This window comes from Oxyura jamaicensis, chromosome 3 (assembly GCF_011077185.1).
Source record: "Oxyura jamaicensis isolate SHBP4307 breed ruddy duck chromosome 3, BPBGC_Ojam_1.0, whole genome shotgun sequence".
NCBI lineage: Eukaryota > Metazoa > Chordata > Aves > Anseriformes > Anatidae > Oxyura > Oxyura jamaicensis.
In genome coordinates, this window is record NC_048895.1 from 29,845,779 (window position 1) to 29,868,477 (window position 22,699).

At 41.4% G+C, this 22,699-nt stretch overlaps 1 protein-coding gene across 4 annotated transcripts in view; it reads right to left on the bottom strand.

The window, feature by feature from the left end:
- Positions 1–22,699, bottom strand: part of EPAS1 (endothelial PAS domain protein 1) — a 119,073-nt gene that overhangs the window by 57,377 nt on the left and 38,997 nt on the right. The window contains exon 1 of one of the 4 annotated variants that reach the window (XM_035321701.1): positions 22,315–22,626. The exons of the other annotated variants lie outside the window; for them this stretch is intronic. Within the exon in view, the coding sequence (XP_035177592.1) occupies positions 22,315–22,340 (26 nt within the window). The 5' untranslated portion in view covers positions 22,341–22,626. Of the gene's footprint in view, positions 1–22,314; positions 22,627–22,699 lie in introns of those variants that run through there. 4 annotated transcript variants of the gene reach the window in all.

A 22,699-nucleotide genomic window follows, 5' to 3' on the forward strand; every position in this document is an offset into this window, starting at 1 on the left:
AAGAACATGTTAGTTGCATATTTTTAACCAGCTTTCCACAGATGGGTCTAAATCCAGCTCTTACGATTCTTCCCTGTCATAACCCACTACAGAGGTCAAAGGTTGAAGCTTTCCCAGAGGTTCACTGTGCATAACAAACACTAAGAATTCCCCAAATTTAGTTTACATATAACAGCCCAAGTGCTGTGGCCATTTACATCCCATACAGTCCCATTAGTATTGAACAGGGCATAAATAAATGCAGACAAAGGCACGAGATCCTCCACATTTTCATTTTGCTTTGTTACCCATGCTTGTAAATATTTAGTGCTTCTTATGCTCTTTACAACACTATGAAAGGGTGACAGCAACACAATTTTCATCATAAGCAGTGTATTTTTTTCTAATGCATTAAAACTATTAGTGATCAATTATTAAGCATTACAAAGATACTTGGGGGCTGCTCAGATTTTTTGTTTTCATTAGAAGTCCAATGAATAATTTGAGACAAAGAGCTCTCCAAGCTGGACCGGAGGAGTAGGATCATACCCTATGCCTAACCTGGAGAAATCCTGGAGACATGTGGTCTGTGGGAGCTTGGACTCTGCCAAAGATGAAGTCTTTGGCTCTTATGCCAGGCTTCTGACCTGCATGCTATTCCAGATCTATGATCTATCTTAAAACCAACAGCAGGGACGGACATTGGTAGGACAGGGAGGGCTGTTGAACAAGTACGCTAAACTGTCTAGGAAATTGTCATTCCAACTGCACTTTGGACTGCTCATTCTAAAACTCTTTCCAATCAACTAATAAAGCCTTTTTGAACTTTCTAAAACACTTCAAGAAATGTAAGAGCCAATATACTGGGGATTGTTCCAAAAGAAGCTACCAGAACGATCACAGCAGGAAAGAAAAACTACAGTGTTTCACAAGACTTTGTCATCATCAGCAAACTTAGTTTAAGGAGAATTTTCTGCCCCAAGCTGTTCGTACAGCACTGGAGAAGAACAAAGGGACCTTAATGATGCTGTTGCATATACGACACAGCCCAAAACAGCACCAGGTAAGAGTCAAAGGACTGCTCCAGCTGCTCCTTCTCCAGCCATCCACTGCCCGCTGTGTTTGCTGGGTCACGCAGGCTGCACGAGCAGGTGCTGCAGAAGCCATCAACAAACACTTGAAGGTTAACATCTTCACAACATAATGTGAATGAGAATTTAGCTTTTGTTGTTTTTGTGAATATGGCAGGTACCTGTAAACCAATCCTCTTCACACTCAGTCAATCTTTGACATTATTGTGCCCTACAAATATCCAGAACTTGTTTGGCACATGATGATGTTCCAAAAACAAGAACAGCATTGTAATTATGGTTTTGCTTTGTATATAAGTAGTGGTAACCACAAAATATATTTCAGGCTATTTGCTGCATATGCAATTCTATCTAGCATATAAACATCTCTCTCTCTCAAACAGAACCCCACATTAGCTACCCTGATGCCCCCCAAGCTTTCTGGAGTGCTCATTACCATTTCCTCTCCTCACCACTCCCTGCCTACACCAGCACTCTCAAGCCTGTCTGTGCAACATCTTACAAGTCTTCATCACAGGTTTTACACTTTCCAAGTACAACAGATGCATAAAACAGACTCTGCATTTGCACATGCTAAATGCCCTCTGTTCCTCATTGAAGTCATCCTACAGGAAGCAAATGCAAATTACTGCCTTCTATATTTAAGGCATGGTCCCAGGGACCTTGTTATTAAATCATTAACCTTCACCTTTCATTTTACCTGTTTCCAGTATTCAAATTCTGCTTGAAACAGACTATGCCACTATTTCCATATGCTGTAATTTATTACCAAATAATTCACTTCATTCATTTAACAGTAACAAACAACTGAGAGCACCAATTTTTAAGCAACAAGAAAAGAGTTTAATGATTATTGCAAAAGTTAACAACAGGATCCGCATAATCCTTGCAAAAATCTGTTTGCTCATGACTCTTATTCAAACCTTAAAGAGTTGCAAATGCTATTTCTCTGCCTTCCAAGGATATATAACTCTGCACCCTAATGATGCTCCAGTTTATCAGGAGATTATGCTAGCCATGGCTAGTATCTTATCTAAGTAATCCCTCAGTGTTAGACCAAGGCTAAAGTTGTGCGAAGGGTATGTAAAATGTGCTTTGCCGAGGAAAAAAAAAACAACATACCATTTGGAGAAAAGGAGCAATAACTGCTAAGGAATAATTATGGTTGCTAGTAGCAAATGTTTATTTTCCTGCAAAACAAAGCAAAGCAAAGCAGAAGCAACAAACATACTTATTTCATAAACAGCCCTTATTAACCATCAGATTGAAAGTTGATTACACATGTATTAATAACAGACACACAGTGATGAAAATGTCTGCTCAAAAATGTATGCGGCTGCTGAAATCTGCAGGAGGGATTTTTGCAGAGAATTTAGATAGCGTGAAAGTAAAGCTGGTTTGCCTGTTTAGGTAATTTGTGTCCCTACTTCTTCAATCCTTTCTGCCCTTGTGGGGTATCCTTGTCTGTAGAGGAATGCAGAGGAATAGCTTGGTGGGCCAGGTGAGGTGAGGGGTGGATCTAGCCCAGCATCCTCCCATCTGTCTGTTTCAGTCAGTGGACACCCAAAAAAGGGCACAGAAAGCAGAGCAGTGCTTCCTCAAAACCTCCACCTGTCCATCGTGAGGACAGAATACTGTCCCCAAGAAGTTTCGTTCAGTCAAACCTCTAGTGGCTACAGATGCTTTTGATGACTAGCATATACCTAATCCTCAGCAAAAACCTTTCAAATTACATGCAGTGGTAGGCCAGCATGGCACTCACAGCCAAAACTGCTCGTGGTCCTGTCCTGCCAGCCCTGCCATGCAGCAGGCACCGTACAGCAGCCGCATCAGGAGAGACCCATGCTGGGGAAGAGGGCTCTGCAGAAAGGCCAAGCCTCAATGAGGGCTAGGATCAGGAAAAGGAAAGCATACCTCTTGTCCTCTGCAACACTCACAGTGCAGAGTGCTACGCTTCTCTTTGCCTTTGTTTCAACAATGTCCCTCATTAAAGGAAACAGAAATTTCCTTATTAAAGGAAACAGAAATTTCCTTATTCTTGCTGTTTAGAGAAACTTAAGTGTGCAAAATTTGTAAGATGTCATTGTTCTTTCTGGGACTTTTTTGCTGACATTTCAAAAGGTGCATTTTCATAACTTCATTCCAGACCTCCTGCATGATTCCATAATGCTTTTAAAAACACAAACAAAAACCAATGCACTACAAGCAACAGTAATGTTTACTATTCACTTCTGCTTGATTTGGCAGATCTGACAACCAGAGAGCTTTTCAGATCTCTATTTTTTGTAGCTATTTGTATAGCTAAGACTAGACTTCCTCACCATAGCACACACTGGTTTTCACTGTTAATTTTACAGTTCCTTCACTTCACTTTTTCAAACCATAACCATTTAAGCTTTTCAAGCATACTTAGACACACAAATGTACTAATTGTTGCTATTAAGACCTGTCCTCTATGGGGCTAAGTACATTGCACTACTCCTTCAGACAGTAGGAGAAGTTGTTCCAAAACTTCCGAGGTCTTAAGGAGACTGGATTTTATGGCATAGAAGAAAATTGTCATTACACACCTACAACATTCCTTCATGTGCACAGATCACTAATTACAGCATACAAGTTATAACGCTGCATGAAACATGGCGTACTCTGCAGTGGCATCACAATTTTGGCTTTCTTTGGGGATGGACTACAGCCTACAGCAAGTTTCATAAAGAAATTTAAAATTATAATATGAAAACTTTAAAAATATATATAAAAACATACATATATATACATATTTATCACCAACTCTTTCTCCACTGCAATACACATGAAACAAAGTCACAAGTATTTCTCTGCATGATACATACAAAGAGGTTTACAGACATTGCCTACTTTGTCAGCTGCAGAATGCAGTTCACAAGAAATGCTCTAATATTCTTTGGCACCATAAGCACAACCCCATTTCTAATGTTTCCAGTTAGTCTGAACACAGCCTCTTCCTTAGATAAGAAGGTTACTCTTGCTCCTGTAAAAGTTCAGCCTGAGGAGCAAGGAGTAAGATCTTTGGCTTCACGAACTGACAGGCATTTAGGACTGAGAACATCCAGCGTTTAGCAAGCTGCTCCCTTCTCCCTTTATCTGTGAGCACAGGCATTTTGAAAGCGCGTATCTGCCCTGACACGTCCTTCAAAGGCGAGCAGTATCTCCCTGCACCAAGAGGCGAGTGACGGAGGCTGCTGCCCCCCCCAAAGATAGCTATCGCTCCTCTCCTGTGGCGAGACGCGTGTGGACTCGCGATCGCCATCCTCAACCCCAGCCTGCTCCGAGCTCGAGATGTAGACATGTACACCGCCACGCAAGTGACACAGGGTGTTCCCCCACTCCAAAAGAAGATTACTGTGCAGGGCTACATGCTTGTTTACTTGACCGAGATCCATATTTAGACATGTATACAAGTGCAAAACCCTGAGCTGTTTATTCAGATGAAACCCCAGTGAATGCAGTGGGCATTCGTCTGCAGACGCAGCTGAGGAGTAAACCCTTAAATGCTCTGCAGCGATCACTTGCACCTTTTTAAATCATCAAAGAAAAAGAAAGGAAAAAGAAAAGGAGGGAGAGCATCACTGTCTGACTGTGGGCCTCTCAGACATACAGCCACATTTTGACTCAAGAGAGCATTTACAGTGCTCTAGCACAGCCGTTCAGATCTAAAGCTTGTGTAGAAATCGAGGCTTGTAATTCTTTACTGTGGTTGCACTGATCTGTTTTGAAGGAGAGCTTCTGAAACTCTTCATTCTGCAGCCCTGTGACTTGATAAGCCATTTTTTGTGAAATGTTTAAAACTGTTCAGATGTTCTGCAGAGTAGGCACAAATATTTTTTGAAAGATACAGACTGCTGTGTACTAAAATTCATCTCTAACTACTTCCATTTAGAGAGGAAAGCTTTATTGGCTGCAGCCTGTGTTCTACGGTTGGCTAAGCTATGATCAGCCCAAAATATTTTCTAATTCTTACACTTCTTCCTTAATCTTAGAGCCAACCCAGCATCGGTCTACTTGTACAATGTGATTTCTATTTGAATGGCTTATCCAGGACCCCAAAACTATCAGTGAGAAGCTAGCTTTGTACTGGCACATAGTGGCTTCCCCATCACCTGGAGAAAAAAAAAAAAAAAAAAAAAAAAAAAAAAGCTCAGATGAACCTGGTTTACCAGGCAGCCATCTTCCAAAAATGTGGTATATTTATACAATCCTCCCAGAAATGGTGGTACTCACAATACTGTAAAATGGTGTGCTAGTTGTCAGTAGTATTGACATTATGTTACTTGGAGAGTTCTCTTACTGCCCTATCAGCTAGACTATCATAAAGTCATTAAAGTTCGGATCCTAAGAATACAAAGTAATAAACCGCTCTTAACTGACCAGAAAAGCAACCTCATAATGCACATTAACTGATAAAGAATATTTTCCATTAAATAATCAGATTAATAAACAGTGTTGCAAGAAGTCATGTGTAGGCAGCATGAACTTTTGCATGTCAAAGTTACTATGGCAACTGGATAACCTGGATTTGTGGAAGAGATGACAGTATGAGCTGATTTAAACAAAGTCTCACATAGCTGGGTTGACTAAGCCACTTCAAATGTTTTCCCTAAAATGATTCTTCTATTTCTTCACAGCAGATAACATTTAACTGAGAGATCATACGAGATCTGAGAACTGTAATGCACAAATCAGGAAAGTCTATTGAGGAAATTTACAAATGTACTGAAACAACTATTTCGTAATCTTTACTCTCCAGCTTTTCAAACTTATGCCAGAAATGGGGTTGCCAAAGAACAGGATTAGCAGCTTGAAAGCTGCATTTAGAAAGGGGACTGTTGAAGGTGTCATGTCAGATGGTTGTCTTTTTGAAAATGAGTTACGGACAAAGCTCTGTAATTACATGCAGTGCTCTATGTATAAATACACTTGAAAACAAACATTAAAAAAATTATTGGTATAAACACAATTACGTCACACAAACTGCTATCAAATTCACTTCTAAAACATATATAAAAATCATCTAGGCTAAAAAGCAGTAACCTTTGAAATATGAATTAATTTTGCATTATTTTATTAACACGGACAACTGCAGAAACAACTTGTGCAGAAGCGTTGCAAATCAGCAGAATTAGAAGACTGCTTTCTTCAATACCTTAGTTTTGCTATCCTCGTCTCAAAATTAGTACTCAAGGTACCTGGAGCACATTTGCAAGGCACATGTGAGGACTCCTAACTGAGTGACGACTAGCCATAATGAGAATTGCATACTGCTCTGGAAACGTGCTCGTTCATTGATAACACTGCCCGCGGCATTGTCTCCCCCTTGTTAATCGACGTCTCTATCTGTCACAGAAATCAGAGTAACAGAGGCACATGTTTCAAAGGTGTACTCAGCCCGACGTTTTGTCCGGCACTTGTCTCGTCACGGGGTCGAGGCAGGCAGCCTCACTGCTCCCGGCTGTGGCCGCATGGCTGCACGCCCACGCCGTGCTCCCGGCTCCCCATGGAAGGACGTTTCCGCCAGCGTCACCGCTGGGACAGCTCCTTCGGCCGAGGCTACTCGCCCGCACGTTTGCAGGGCTGGCCTTTTAAAAGTCAGCCGTCTGACGGGGCAGTGACCAGATCAAGTCACAGTTATACAAGGAGCAAGGAAATATTATGCAAGACCACAGGAAGTCAGAGGAGACAGTATTCTGGGCAGGCCTGGCAAGGAGTCTGTGTGAACTCCAGCTAACAAGCAAAGCTCGGTCGTTGGCGCCAAATTCAGCAGAGAACATTCCCAGTGCTGCAAAGGATAACACTCCCCATGTTTTTGCCAGTGGGCTGCAGTCCAGGACGCCATGTACCTGATGAGATGCAGATAAACCCAGGTTTTATTTTTCGCCAAGTCTTCATTTATTTTTAAAATTCGGAGCATATTTTTGTCCGACATTTGTTAGAAGTGGCAAATGGTGTGTTTTCATGGCTTTGCTAATAGACCACTTGTTCTTACACTCCCTATAATTTCAACTACAATAAGTGACCTACAAAGAAAACGTGTGGCAGAAGCCTCATTTTTTCCATGTGTTTTGCCCATCTCCACCTCAAGATACTCTGCGAATAGGATGTGTGAAGGTCCTGGATTCCTCTTCCCTTGGCATTTGGAATGACCGCTGCAAGTGCACTTGGCGCAAATAAAACGACACCCACCTCTCGCTCAGTGACACTATTTTAATCTGCTTTTATGCATAAAGTTGGTGGTGGGTTTTTTGTTTGTTTCTTTTTTCTTTTTCAAGAACTATTTTATCCAGGTCTTACTTGAAGAAGACATCAATTCAAGTGCAGCAAAGTTTGTCTCCAAACGGCTGAAAAAAGTGGCCTCTGTCTGGCATCATCATCTACAAACACATGAGTATGGAGAAGTTTCAAGCTTCTTTCAAGGAGCCACCTTAAATACATCAATGGTTTGAGGTGGAAATCCACTTTGAGATTCACACACATGCCCCCAAATAAGAAGTGCAGCATGTAAAGTATTACACAACACAAAACAATTACCAATTGTGATGAGTGTAGACAAAGCATTCTCAAGAGAATCTATTTTATGTTTGTAATCAACCTCCGAAAAAACAATAGAGCTCTCCTTCCAGCAAATACACAATACAAACAAAAACCAAACAGTCCTACTGCCTTGATAGGGGGAAAAGATTCTGAGAAGTATAATAGATCTTCAGTTGATACGGACTGCCAACAGCAATGAAATGATTTGAAAAGTTTCCCTTATTACCATCACTTACGGGAACAACAAGCATACTTAACTTTTAATAAGAGATTCCAGTCTTCCCCATGGTTCACTCATGGAAAGGTTCCCATAACCTAGCACTTTTGCAAAAATAATTAAATGACCACTGTAGCAACACAGGAAAGTGAAAATGTTACTGGTGACAATGCCTTCATTGTTACGCTAGTATAACAATGACCAAAATTAATCATGAATCTGACAATAAATACCAAATGCATACACAATTGGACCTCTCCAACCAAAACAGACCTTTCTGCAGCCGGATCCAAAGCTATTGCTGGTTCAGAAGTTTATTTGTTTCTCCAGTTGAAGACAGCGATTCCTTTCCAGAACAAAGAACTCCAAAAGCTCTACTCAGGTCTTGAGTCAAACTCACACTGAAGGTTTTAATCTGGACAGTGTAAAATATCTTGTAGTATCAAGTGTTAATATTAATCATTTCTCACTTTTGTCTAAAGCTCTTAAGGTTTAAGCACTTTCAATTACCCTGAAATACCAAGAACAAGGAAAAACATTTTATATGCCTCCATTTCAACCAAATATCAAGGCAAATATTTCATAACGAGTTTTGAAATGCCACAGGAGTTAAATTAGTAAATCATTCTACAAAGGCAATGAGTTGTTCTGCAAACTACTGTGCGAGCAAAACCTTGCTTCTCAGTGCTCCACAAACTCTTGCTGGACTCTGGTATCTGTAGCTGTGAGCTGCAAGCATGGGGCTGGCTGGAATTGCTGCCACTTCTCTAGTTTAGGAAAACAAGCTAAAAGAGAATAGCTCTTCTAATCACTGCCTGATTTCTATTACAACTACATCTTATATTGAAATTTCTTTTGATGACTGCAGTAGCTTAAAGGCAATACACAATGATCCAAAATTATTCCCTGAACTTCACATATCCAATTCATATTCAGTTACAACAAACTAAAATACACCTACCACCAGAAGAAATAAAGCATTTACTGTCTTTGGCTGGAGTGGGAGATGTTTTGACTCTCAACAGCTAGTATAGCTAATATTATAGGACCCAACGGAATGGCATGAAGCTGAGCCAGGGGAGGTACAGGCTGGATATTACTGAAAGACTTGCCCACTAAATATTTTCTTCTATAATTTGGTAAATCATAAGCTACTTCCCACACAAATAACTACATAAGAATAGATTGTTAGCCCACTTTTCTTATAACTTTTTGAGTGTTTAACTATATTATTTGCTTAATCTACCACTTAATTGAGGTAGGATCCAAATTTCCATTTGATTTTCAATTTCTTCAGTTGATCATGAAGCTTCCTTTTAAGAGGTATAAAGGTTTGCACATTACTCAGCTTATCTTACTTTCTACAAATGTATTTTCACAAAGCAGTTCGGAGAGACTTCAGGCAAGAACTGAACCCTATTTTGCAAGAAGTTCTACATATATTATCAGACTTCAAAGGTTTTGGAGCAGGAGTTATTTTGGTACAAAAGCCAGAGCACTCAATCTGCTAAATTAGGCACAAATGCAAACTAAGAAACCCAACAAACAGCAGCACACATCCCAGCACACAAATGACTCAGTAGGTTCTCTCCATGGCTGCAACTTACTCAAAACGCAATACAACATGAAATCATTTTATGCTTGCACTGTATTCATTACACTGACTCCCTCCACAGGAGGGCTTTACATTGACTTCATGTTGGCATGATTTGCTTTTAAAGCTTTTAACACATCAGGCTCCAGACACCCTTCCTCATTTAGCTTTGTCTTTAGCTGGACTTCTGCTCCACATCAGACATCATTAAACTGGAAATCTTTAATGCGATACGCAATGCTGATTTTGCTCCCTGCAGCATTCTGCTCATTTTATTTCCCAGGTTTAAAATATATTGAAAAGTCAATACTGTTAGAAAAGGTGCTATCTGCTGTCATCCTTAAAAACAAAACAAACAAACAAACAAACACACTAGAAGTACTGGTCACTGTGGTTCATTACTTCATTTTTGAGAAGTTGCAATTGTGTCACACTGTTTATGGTGGAGTTTAGCTTTGGGGGGTGGGGAGTGGAGGTTGTTCTAAGATTTGGCAGGCTAAAGGACAGGAGTGGTGCTGTATAGATAAGGTAGCTTCTTCCTTTATCTTCTTCAGGGCATGCTTATACAGTATGCAAAGCTGCCAGTAAAAGCCTGTATAAAATGTTATGCTTTTCCGACTCTCCTCTTCAGCCTGAGGAACATGCCTGCTCCCTCTCCAGGCCTGCCTGCCAAGCACACTTGGAGAACCTTTATCCTGATGGAAGACCCGTGGGCCCAAGGAAGGAGCTTGTGCATGCTCACCTCTCTAAAACCACTCCAGGCTAGCCCTGTAATTCAGCAGTGCTCTCCTCCACTGCAGTTCTCAGTTCAGAGAAATGGAGACAAAACAATTGCCTCTTGAAACACAGTCGAGCTCCCCACGTGCAGAGAGCTCTACACCAGTGTGACAGACAGATCCTCCTTTTTGTCCTTGTCACACCTTTGAGTTGCTCGCCTGTCCCTGTCTTGAGGAAATCTGAAGGAATGAGGGGGTTTATCACCTCCCAGACACGTTGAGGGCGGTACAACTCCCTGTCCCCCCCTTGCTCCATCTCCTAAACTGCACATTGATCTCATAGGGACAGGAGGGCCCAATTCAAAGGTGACGCAAATGCAGGCTTAGGCCACGCATCAGCATGTGGGTGTAACCGACATATTGAGGGATAAAACAGAGTGGTGCAGTAAAGAAAGCAAATAGCCACGGGAGCAAGAGATAACCTAGCCCCTTGCATATGACAACCTCCTGCTTGAGCATTTTCTAGTGAGGTTTATCAAACAAGCTTCTTGCCAACACTGCTACGGCATTGTGTGAGGCATGGAAGTAGAAAGTCCCCACTTCAAGAAGTTTACAGTCTAAATAAATAAGACACACAAAAGGGGGAAGGAAGGATATACTACCATCCCAGTTTTCCAGACTAGGGAGCAAGGATTAATGACGGAGATCAGCTGCCCCAGACGAGCTACGTTACCAACCCAAGAGCCGCCCCAGGCCCCAGTGAGACAGGGAGCCTGGCCAGGCCTTCACAGTGAGCACGGCGGAGGAAAGGCAAGGGCAGAAGAAGCTGCAGAGGCATGGGCTGCTCACTGAAGTGGCTGTTCAGCAGCCAGATGCCATTTTAAGAGCCAGATGCCATTTTAACAGCCAGCTCTGTAGAGCATGGCAAACCAGCTCAAGAGATGGAGTCCAGAAAATGGTTTTATTCAGCTTAGTCATGCATTGTGCTGTGCTTTGGCCCTGGTCCCCCGTTCCAGAGAGGCTTTGTCCAGGCCAGCCATGTGGTTAACAAACAAAAGTAGGGTTGGGGGGTTTGTTTTTCCTTAAGCGGGAAATAATGGGCGTTTCGAAACACCAGCATTAAGTTTCCCTCAAGTTACCTGCACTTGCTTCTATTCCGCTTTCAGGTCAGCACATGCCTAAGTGAATAGCATAGTCCCCCTTGTGAATCACTTGGAAGGCAAATACAGCTTCAGTAAAAGCCAGTAGCAGTGTTAAGACAATTTGAGCACGGAAAGGATGTTCTCATAAAAATGTCCCTCTGATTACTAATGGCAGTAACACAACCTTCAAACCAGGGGAGGAAAAAAAAAAAAAAAAAAACAAAAAAAAAAACTGAAGTTATTAAACGTGACTGATAACCTTACAGCTTTAGCACATAAACAGCCCACCCTCAGCTGAATCAAACCTCCAGAAAGACTATCCATCAGTCAAATAAATATTCCTCCAAATCACACTTGTACAAGCGTAGCAGTAACCTGCTGAAAACAATAAAAGGGGTCAAATCCCCCCCAAATGTCTACATGTTTCCTTGAAAATGTAAGTGATGCTGCTTTGTTAAGACCAGACATTGTCTTCTTGACCAGATAGGGTAGGAGGGCAGAGGCACTCCTCTGTAACTGAAGGTCACCCATCTCACAGGCAAAAGTTGGCCAATTCCAACTCTCCACCTCCCCTAAAGTACAAGAGTCAGCTTAAAAGGACAACAGGATATGGATCAGACAGGTCAACATGGAGATACACTAGAAATAAACCCCCAATGAGATTTCCTTTGCAACAAATGTTCCCTTTAAGTAGGGATGTGAAAAGTCAGGGGCAGCTAAAGTGAGCAGTGAGCAAAGCCTGACTGGTGCTTCAAAGAAAGCTCTCCCTTCCCGGTAAAGGCTACATTAAGAGGCCATTTCTAAAGGCTTACCCTCTGGGGAAGTGGGCAAATGCAGCCTTGCCAGAATAATCACCTGGCAAAATGTCTACAGGAATTCCACCAATATCCAATCTCCTTTGTCAGGTTATAAAATGCACAAGAGGCACCATACTAGTCCTCTGTTAAAATCCTGGAGCAGAATATAGCTCTTGTTGGTAACTGAACTCATATTCCAGAGAAATACCACTTAAAAAGTCATGGCACAATAAAGACGCCTAATGTGAGAATTTCTTTACACACTTGTTTGTAAGCTTCTGGTATTCTACATGTCTGATCTCAGCAAAGTTCATACCAGCTTCAAAGTCAATACTTACCATAATTACTTAAGTCTGATAATACTGTCATTGACAACACTTGAAAAGTGCCTTATTTTGTCATAACGGGATATGAAAATCTAACCAAGAACAACAAAGTGTAGTATCAGAAGACGTTCTGGTATTTGCAACAAGTCTTGGATACAAACTCCATGACAGTTAAAGTTTGGTACATTCATAGCAACATTTCCCATTTAAAAATGTAAAAATGCAGTTTTTTTTTGTTTTTTTTTTTCCCTTAGTGTTTGTTAATGTCACAAAGACCTTTGAAGTATTGTGACGACAAGTAGCCAGTAACACCAAGAATTTACTCACAGAGAGGGCAATACAATGGTGAATGGACAGAGCTAAAGGACCAACAACTGCCTCTACAATGTCCTGAAAACAATGACTGAATGGGACTGCTTTGTAGTTTATCATACAAATGCAAGTGCGAAGACAACAGCGATACCTAGAGTTTAAGGACCATTTTATGGCATTAAAGACTTTAGATATGTTAAGGGCCGAAACAAAATAAAGGAATGTTTTTTAAGTGTACTTCCACCACCTTTAAAAAAGGTCCTTCACAACCACACGACTTCATGCTTCCTTCAGTTTATTTTCTAATCAATATTTATCTTATATATTTTAAAGGAAAAACACTAAGCTTTTGAACACTATGAGATGACTTGGAGCAAAATTTTCAGTTCCTAAAGGATTTTTTCCAGTACTGTGATTTTAAGAAATTAATAAGGACTCTGACACTGTAAATTAGCAAAAACTTTCCCTTTCAAGAATAGAAGGGCAATAGGGCACATTTTTTAAATATCACTCAACTAAATCAGGTCATTGCACTGGCTTCTTAAAATGCAGTAATTCAGCAAGCCACCTTCTGTACATAAAATAGTACATATTAAGGGACTCAGAACCTGACTACCTAAAGAAAATGTATGTACTAGGCCAAAGGTGGATGTCACCTAGGATCTGTGTATTTCAAGATATTATTGTATCTGTTACTTAAAGCAACAGCCTTTGTGGGAAAGACAAACATTTCTATCTCTCACCATACACAGGCAGGTTTTCAAGAACATGACTCTAAAATTATCAGTCCTTTGAGAACAACCAAGTTAGAAATTTGGCAACATGCTTTTTTTCATTTCTTCCGCATTTTGACTTTCTCATTCGTAATATCACAACTTGCTGATGTGGGCTGAGGGTGTACCTTTCTGCTATGTTTTCCACTACACTAACGTTTTTAAAAAGCTGTTCCCATAACCAAAGCTAGAGAAGACCTTTGTCATCAACAAGTCACTCTTCCTGCCTAAACCAATCCAAAGACAACTAAATATTTTCATCAGACCCAGTAATTTGTTTGAGCAATTGCCATTTTAAAAAGACTGGGACTGTTTTTAGTTCAAGGTCTCAAGTGACAAAGACTCCATCAGAAGTACTGAAAGAATATTTAGTATTTTGGTTTATTGGATAAACTTAAAGAGGGACCCAAAGAGACCCTACCCCAAAGGAAAACTGGAGCTTGATTCAGGTCAAGCCACCAAAGAAGATTTATGCATGTGTATCATGGCTTTCAGTAGAAGAAAAGAACATCTGAAAAAACATAGAAATTAAGTCAAATACCAGGAAGAAATCTTTTATTGTAAAGAGATTAAACATTATCTAAAGCCTCATTCAAACTAAATTTAAATTGTCCAGTTTTTGATGAGCAATATGGTGCAACAGGAATTCAGAAAGCTTATTAAAATAAAGTAAAACGTAAAAACATTTCAGCACTCTCCAAGTTTTTTTTGAGAATTTCTCAGTCCCATCCCTTCGTTTTAATCTACTATGAGCTCTCATTTCCTCCTTGGAAAGTTATTCTCCAAAAAAATATTTATTTTTACAGAAAATAATTCATTTGAAAAAGCACCGAGTTCCACCAAGTACGTGTATAGGTCTTCCAGTGTTGAGTTATACACTGTTAAAAACTTTGTAGCTTGTAATTTGCCTTCATTTGCCTAACTCTACCCAAATGTATTTTGATATATTAGAATATGAGTAACAAATATTTACAATAGATTAAGTTCATGTTTCAGCCATTTCAAATAGTTTCTGAATGATCCTAGTAATCTTACTGCACATATATCTCCAGACTGCTTGCTATCAAGTGCCTTACGTTACACCCACATGATTCATCCATTAGCAGAGTTACTCAGTTTTATAAAAGAAAAAACACCCCTCCATACTCCTGCTAATTTTAGCCCCTTGTTAGATAACAAAATTTCCTGAAACATGAAAAAAAAAAAAAAGAGGGTGAGCCTGCTCAGACTCTAGTTCCAAAATCTTATTTGAAAAATTTTGTAAAAATACTTGAACATACAGTGACTCATACCCAAATGTAAAGGGGTGCTGCAGTGCTTGAAACTTCTGTCTTGTTGGGGCTGCAATATAGGTAAAGAAAGCAACAGGGACAGAGAAATTTACGAAAAAATAATCAAAAATGTACTGAGGTGGTCAACAGAGAACAGATACTTTGGCACACACCACCGGTTGCTTTTCTGTGGAAGCAGGGCAACCCACCGGAGTAGCTCAGCAGCAGTGAGACAACAGGAATGAGATGGAGTTCATCCTACACCCTGAGATGGATACAGGACAGCAGCCAGATGTGTGACAGCCACTCCAGCACCATCACCCTGTGTGCCGACCACCGTGATGCCACGGCTCTGGCTTCCAGGGACAGCCCCCATACCAAGACCAGCAAGACATCCAAGATGTTAGGTAGGTTGTGGGCACATGCAAGTGGCAGGTCAGGATGGTCTCAATGGGGTGTGCTGGTCAACAGAGTAGCCCCCTCTAAGCAGGGAAGCACTAGCAGTTACACAGGTCCAAAAGGGGCAACAAATTATTTTTTGAGTTCGAAGAAACTTAACGCAGGTTTTACACCAGCCCTGATCACTAAGAAATAGCATCCTCTTCCCATCATCTATTTCAGAAATGCATTCTTTATCATAAAGATCTGATGTGCTGAAGCAAATGTTTGTGGGGGAATCATCACTCCTAACTTCACCTTTGTTTTACCACATATGCAACTGTAAAATAAGCCCTGCCTTCACAGAGCAAATGGTAGGTGACCTAATCTCTGTTACACCTAGCTGGAAAAAAAAGGCTGAGAAGACCTATTAGTTGCTGTGAGTTATCTTAAGATCTTGGTGGGGCACTAACTCTTAAGCTTACTGACGATATAGCAAGAAAACAAACAAACACAAATATCCTAGCCATATATCCCATAAACAGCCACAGCCAGGTTGTTCTCTCCTTGATGACTCTACTTTACAGCCCGTGTGCATTCTGGCCAGGTTTTTAAATCATGTGGGTCACTGGTGAGATTGAGGGATGGGCCTCAAGAAGACACATGGATAAGACGTATATTTAGAGATGTGTTCCCTTCTCCTGTATCTTTTTGGAAACATCAATAAATTGTTGAGATATTTATGAAAAAGTCTGTTTAGTTCTACAGATACATATTAAATACTTGAGATTAAAATATATGTTGTAAATGTTTCTTTGCTTGAAAGCAGATCTCTATCTAATGCTAACATAGCAGGATGAAGAAATATTTTTAACTTTTCATAAAGAATGAAAGAAAAAATGCTAAGGGCCTTTATTATCCTGTTTTTGTCCCACTTGGAAGCAGAAATAACATATATATATATTTTCCTTCTGCTCAGATAACTTATTCATAATTTCTGCACATAACATTCATAAATCTGCAATAAGCCAGTATTAATCGCACACCCACAGGCTAACATAAAGCATTTGTAAAGTTTCTGAATTTTTCAGCCAATCTTTTTGGAGGCAACACCCTAAACATTTCCCTAATCAAAGAAAAATGCTGATTCCACACATTCGTGCACAGAGGAAGGGTCAAGACCAGGGCACCTCTTTGACAGAAGATCAGACATAAAAATTCAACTAAAGCAACTTTGCTCTTGGCTGGCAAAACATTTGATGAGTTTCTATAGAATGGAATATTGAATATTTGCTGTGTCATGTAATGCACTGGACAGAGAAGCATAATGGATACTTTATCCTACTCCAAACTCCTTGTAATAGCAGTCAAGTAAATTAAATTACAAGTCTAACTGTTTTAAGAGCTAAATATGCACATTTAATCAAAATATATTATGATAGATTTTGTTTCAGCTAAATTTTCTTGAGCTAAATAAAGTCAGAGAGGAAAAAAACAAAATCATAATTAGATTTGAGCTCAAGAAGTAAAAAGCATAATTAAATGAGAGTTACTTTGGAACATTACTTATTTATAAGCCAATTGGCCTACTGTACTTCATTATACTTTCTAAATGCACAGTAAAAGTTTCCTATTTAACTTACTTCAGAAAGAGACCCCATGAAAAGTAGCCCTGTGAATCCAAGAAGGCAGTTATTTTTTCTTCTATAAGCAGTCAAGCTTTTACCCTGAGCAGTTAACTATTATATTCCCTTTTAAGCAAATAGAACACAAGACTAAAAAATGAGGGGAGAAAAAATAAAATAAAATTACCAGCTTCACAATAACCATACGTGCAGTTTTGCCTAATTTAAGAGAAAAGTTCTGCCATTCTTCCAGCTGCTAGGAGTAAAATTATTTATAACTACTAGGATATGTATACATGGCACTATGAATATTGGTGTAATTAAGAGAATAGGATCATTGGATTTCACATATAGCTTTAGAGGAATAAAATCTTTCCAGATATCCAAATTATTTAAATTCAACCTGTTCTTTGTTTATTTGCTTACTCTAATGCTTTTTGCATTTGAAACTAAAGCATATGTATCATTGCCCAAGTAGAGTAACAGATTTCACTTAATAGATCCCAGTACAGTATTTAACTCTTTGTACAGTAAATACTCTTTGTACAGCACATTTAACCAGTGCTTTTTTGGAAAAGCCACACTGAAATTTGACACAACGTCAGAATGCCAGCTGTTATTGTTTTTATTAAGACCTCTTCTTCTTTGCAAACCAGTTTACTGTCCTTGTCCTGCTGCCAAAGTTGGCTGTCTCACATGCATAAGACTGCCTCCCATGATAACAAATGATTTTAAAATTCAGAATCATCACAATAAAACTCTATTTTTCTACAAAGCTCTTACAGATGTGAAAGTAGACTTTTAGAGAATGTGATTCTATACTTGTCTGCAGATAGGTAAATTTTGGCAAAGATTTAAGCAATGGAACGTTTCCATCCCCATCACATCTAACAGCAGTTCCTACCTGAAGCCTGAAAACAAAAACACCTAGTGTTTATGAATCCATCGTAGTAAAATACATTATAGAAAAGCAGTGAAATCCATTTTTAATACTCTTGATGGAACTCTTAAATTAGCAGCATAGTCCCAAAACTTCTATTAGCGAAGTACCACCAATAAGTAAGATATTCCCAATGAGCCAAACAGGATAAATGTGATAGAATATAAAACAACATCATAAGATGAAGAAGAGATGACAACAGAAGATGGTATATCATATATAGCAGTCGTAGATAAACTTGTTCTTGGGATAAGTGCTACACCTGAACAGAACCAGCCCTCGTGGCATCAGTGCAAAGCACAAATCCTCAGGAGCCCAGATAACTTTGGGAGGATTGCATGCACTGGGAAGCACTCACATTGCACACCACTCTCGCAGTGAGAGCCATCCAGCCCTCATTAAGCTCAAACACTGCAGCTCCATGGATGTGAAGCCACAGTAGCTGGGCAGCTCAAGTCAAGCTTTTCCAAGTAGGCCAGGGCACCAAAGTCAGAGCTCAGCCCAACCTCTGCTACGTGCCATTGCAGGCAGAAGGGGATTTACCCACATGCAGCCTATCATTCTTCATTCCTGTGTCCTTTAGCCACCCCCTGGTAGAAAAGCCATTTGCACATCTGTAGAAATACAGAAATGGAGGTGAATGCAGAAAGCAGGAGGGCCAAAATCAAATGTCATGCTCAAGACTCCTCAAAGTATTGTCGATTTCATTGCCAGTAACTTTTCAAGAAAAAGTTCTTCTCAAGCACTTGGAATTGTCACAGTAAGCCTACAGGAAGAATCTCCAGCTCTGGTGCCTACTACTCTTCACTTTATCTCCTTCCAAAGTGAACAAACTAAAAATCACTTGAGTTTTGAGTTAGAACGAGAAAAGGAATGTGCTGGGTCCTTCCTAACTGGTAACTAGCCTCTGGACAGAAAATACACAAGCTGTGAACGTTTCCAGCTTCCCAAATTGTTCCACAGCATAGACCAATATCGTACAATGTGCATAGAAGCCATGTGGGTCAGAAGGTCCCATCCAGACATGGCAGCAGACGTCCAGTCACTCTGCAGTTAAACTGATGAGTATTGATTGAGTGGCTACAGTCATTGAAGAAGACCTGTATGCTATGAAGCACCTGCATTTTTGGTGCTGAAGTCCAAACTTCTTGTTAACATACCATAAACAGATTGCTCATCAGGAATTCAGGAGATGACATTTCCTTGCGGTAACTCCAATAAGAAAAATTGTTGGGCAGATGTTAGTGTTGAAGCAATCAGGAGTGAATTAAATACATGGGCCATGCATGGAGAAATGCTAAGCAATAATAAAACCCAAAAAAATTTTAGATGAGGTCAAGTCATCTCTATAACAGTCTGCTGAGGAAAGTGTTCAAAGCTCCATCATCTGAAGCACATAAACTGACGTTTACAGGAATATAAGGACAAAACTACAGTGGCAAGTGGATGACCTAATTGTCATCACAACATAACAGATAAGAGGCAATATATCTGACAATAGTGACACACCTTAAAATAGAAAGCATGCTGGGTGGCATAAAGCTGAGAGCGTACATTTCCTGAAATCTGCAGTTTAACACCTTGGCATATCGAGACACTCGCATTTCCTGGCATCTGAATGCATCCATTAAAAGCAAGCGACTACCTGACCTGAGCTCTGGAGAGCAGTGCTGTCAGGCCCATTTCCTCACCCTGAGGAGGAACGGCCAGGAGTGACTTAAAAATCACTCTCCTGAAGAAAAGGTAACTGGAAATTCAGGCACAAAGTGTCTCATTGGAGGGGCTCAACAAATAACAAAGCCAAATATGAAAGAGTAACTGAAAGCAGACAGTTATCTAGTCAATAACTGGGAGGAATCTCATTTGTTTACTCTCTGGATAAGAAGTTAAACAAATTTATATAACATTACAGCCTTTGGATCACAAAACTAGACACTTTTTGTTTGGGACAAAACAGTACTTTGTAGCTATACGGGGAACCACTATTACAGAATCTCACTAAGCTGCAAAACTGGCTTATTTCTCATACTACTAGAAAACAAACATAAACCCCACAAACAACACAATTACAAAGCCCAAATGAAGTTATGCATTCTACTCAGTGGTACCTGATTCATCCTGAGACTGCTTTCAAACTTTTCTCAAACGTAAGCTATTGTCCTTCCAGAACAGTCCATTTAACAAACCATCCATTCCTAACAAAATAACAACTTCCCTCAAATAAAATTAACAAAAACACATGATGACTGAATAATTAAAGAAAAAAAAAAAAGATATTCTAAAAGGCTGTCCCCATGGGACCTATTTAAGAATTGTTATTGTGCTGCACATGATCATAAATACCGATTTTTTCCACCACTTTTATTATTTTATCAAAATGAGTTTTACCCTTTTACTCATCCATTTCTCAGTTTTTAATTACCAACATTGAAACATCAGATTTTGTTATTGAGACTGTGTACATGGTGACATTTTTGTTGATTAAAAACAATAATCGTATTAATCTCAACTCAGTACCTTGTACTAACTTTAAAAGTAAGAAATGACCATAGTTAAATGTGCTACAACATTTGTTCCAGAGAAAGCAACTGCTCTTTTCCATTGACAGACAGTGCTTCAAATGAAAACCTGAGGATGCTCTTCAATTTAAATGGACCATTAAAAGAATCAAAGATTATCTTCCGCAGAGCATCTGCTTAACAGTAAGACAACTGCTCTTCCAAACATATGTTCCAGAGTTGCCTGCAAATCTGGTAAACCAAATTACCCCCACCACCTTTTCTCCCTGAAATTGATTTATAAACGCTATTAGCAAGTCAGGTTAGAGAACCCAGCTGTACATCTGGATAGAAATCAAGCAAATAATACAACTAGTGTTGAACTCAAGGCAATAAATCTATTCTATGATAGTACTGGAAAATTAAGAAAAAATATATTATTGCTTCAGCAGGCTACAGAGTACTCCAGTAGTGAGGTGCATGTTCACACGGCCAGGGAGGCGCTGAGCGTGCTATCTTCAATCACTCATGTGATACTCTCCCAGTTCTTTCACAAACATCAATTTACACAACAATCCCATGAGCCAGATAACAACTATTAGCCTACTTCTGTGAGAGAGAGAAAACTGCTAGGGGAATGTCACAATATTTACATAAAATTGAGGACAGAGCTGGGATTAGCATTCGAAGGCTCCAAGTTTCTAGTTCTGTTAAGTTTCTATGGTGTATTTTAAGAGTAGCTCCAGAAGGCACTTCAGCGTGCTGTACTGAAAGATTAGACTCATTCCCTTACTGTGTTTGAACATAAGAGGTTAAACCCGAAGAGATTAAGAATTTCTCATATAATGAGAAACGATACGATGAATGCATGAATCTGTGTATTCCTGGTACGTACACTATTTCATTCTTCTAGTTCCCATAAACTCCTATAACACGTTTTTACGAGCGCATCTTACTGCACTGTGATTGTTTACTCTCTCCAACAAAAGACCTCCACAAAAGAGGTAATGTACCCACATTTTATACCCTGAGCAGAAGCCTGATGCCTGGAACAAAATACGCTCGAGGTAATTCACTAACAGTAACACAGCGGTGTTTGATAGACAGGGACTGGCTACATGGGAAACGAATGGGATGTACGACGATAGCTCCCCTACTCCGTGGTCATAGGGTGACTCAATAAAAAAGCAGCTATTCTACAAACCAAAGCCAGTGTTTACTGCATCATCAACTGGAAAGTACACATGACAAATAACAAGATAAAATTCTTACTCGGTAAATCACGTCTTTTATGAACACAATCTCCAGTCAGAAAAGAAGAGCAACCTGAGCCAATAACAGGGTCAGCCCTGTGCCTGCCTGTTGCACAGAACAGCCCAAATAAACACCCTGTTGTGAGACTTCGCGGACCTTTATTCCCCTGCTTACTCCTCACCCTTATCAGCGCCCTCGCTCATCCCCACGACATGTTTACTTTCCTAACTCTCCACCTGCACCTCCTACGGCAGGGATCGCGGCTGGAGCTCGATGTCCAGCCTCCGGGACCGGCAGAGGGATACTCCGGCAGGACTCCAGCCCTCCAAGCCGCTTTGGCTCCCTTCGGAAAACCCGTTCCGGCACAAGGCATCGCCTGCCTCCCCGCTCCTCAGCCCGCACCGGACACCGGGAAAAGCGGCCGGCAGCCGGGGAGGACATCCCCGGGCACCCCAGGGGCTGCAGCCAGGAGGAGCTGGGATTTATTAGAGATTTATTCCCGTGCCCACGGTCCCCCCACAGCCAGGCCTTCGCAGCCCCCAGCACGCCGGGCTCGGGATGCTTCCCTTAAAACACTTCGTCCTCCGCTACGAAACTCAGCGGCAGCCCCGCAGCAGACGGCAAGGGAGTCACCCTGCCTTCAGCCCCTCCGGGTGCACCTGCCCGGGGATGGGGACGGGGACAGAGCTTGGGACATCGCTCCGGGGGGCAGCCGGCCCCGGGGCGGTGGCAGCGGGACGGGCACCGCCGCTCCCCCTGCAGAGGAGCCGAGCGCCTCTCCCCCGGCTCCCAGCGCCTTTTCCACCCCTCGGGACCCCCCCTCCCGCCGCCCCTCACCTTTTCTTCTCCTTGTCAGCTGTCATCGCGGCGGCGGCGGCCGGCTCCTGCGCCGCCTCTCGGGCCGGGGCGGGCTCAGCACCTGCCCGCGGGGTTCGGCACGGCTCGGCTCGGCGCACCGGGTCGCCCCCGAGGCGGGCGTACAGTCTCAGGACACTGCCGAGGATTGTACGGCCCGCCCGGGGGGGGGGGGGGGGGGGGGGGGGGAGCAGCGGCGGCGACGGCGGGCAACAGCGGCCGGGTGGCGGTGTCGGGGCTGCGCGGCTCGGCGCCGCCCGCAGAAAGTTCTCACTTTAAACCTTGGGCCGCCGCCGGCCGCGGGGGCAGGGCCGGCCCCTCCGGCACGGCCCCGGCCCGGCCCGGCCCGGCCCCGCCCGCCCATGGG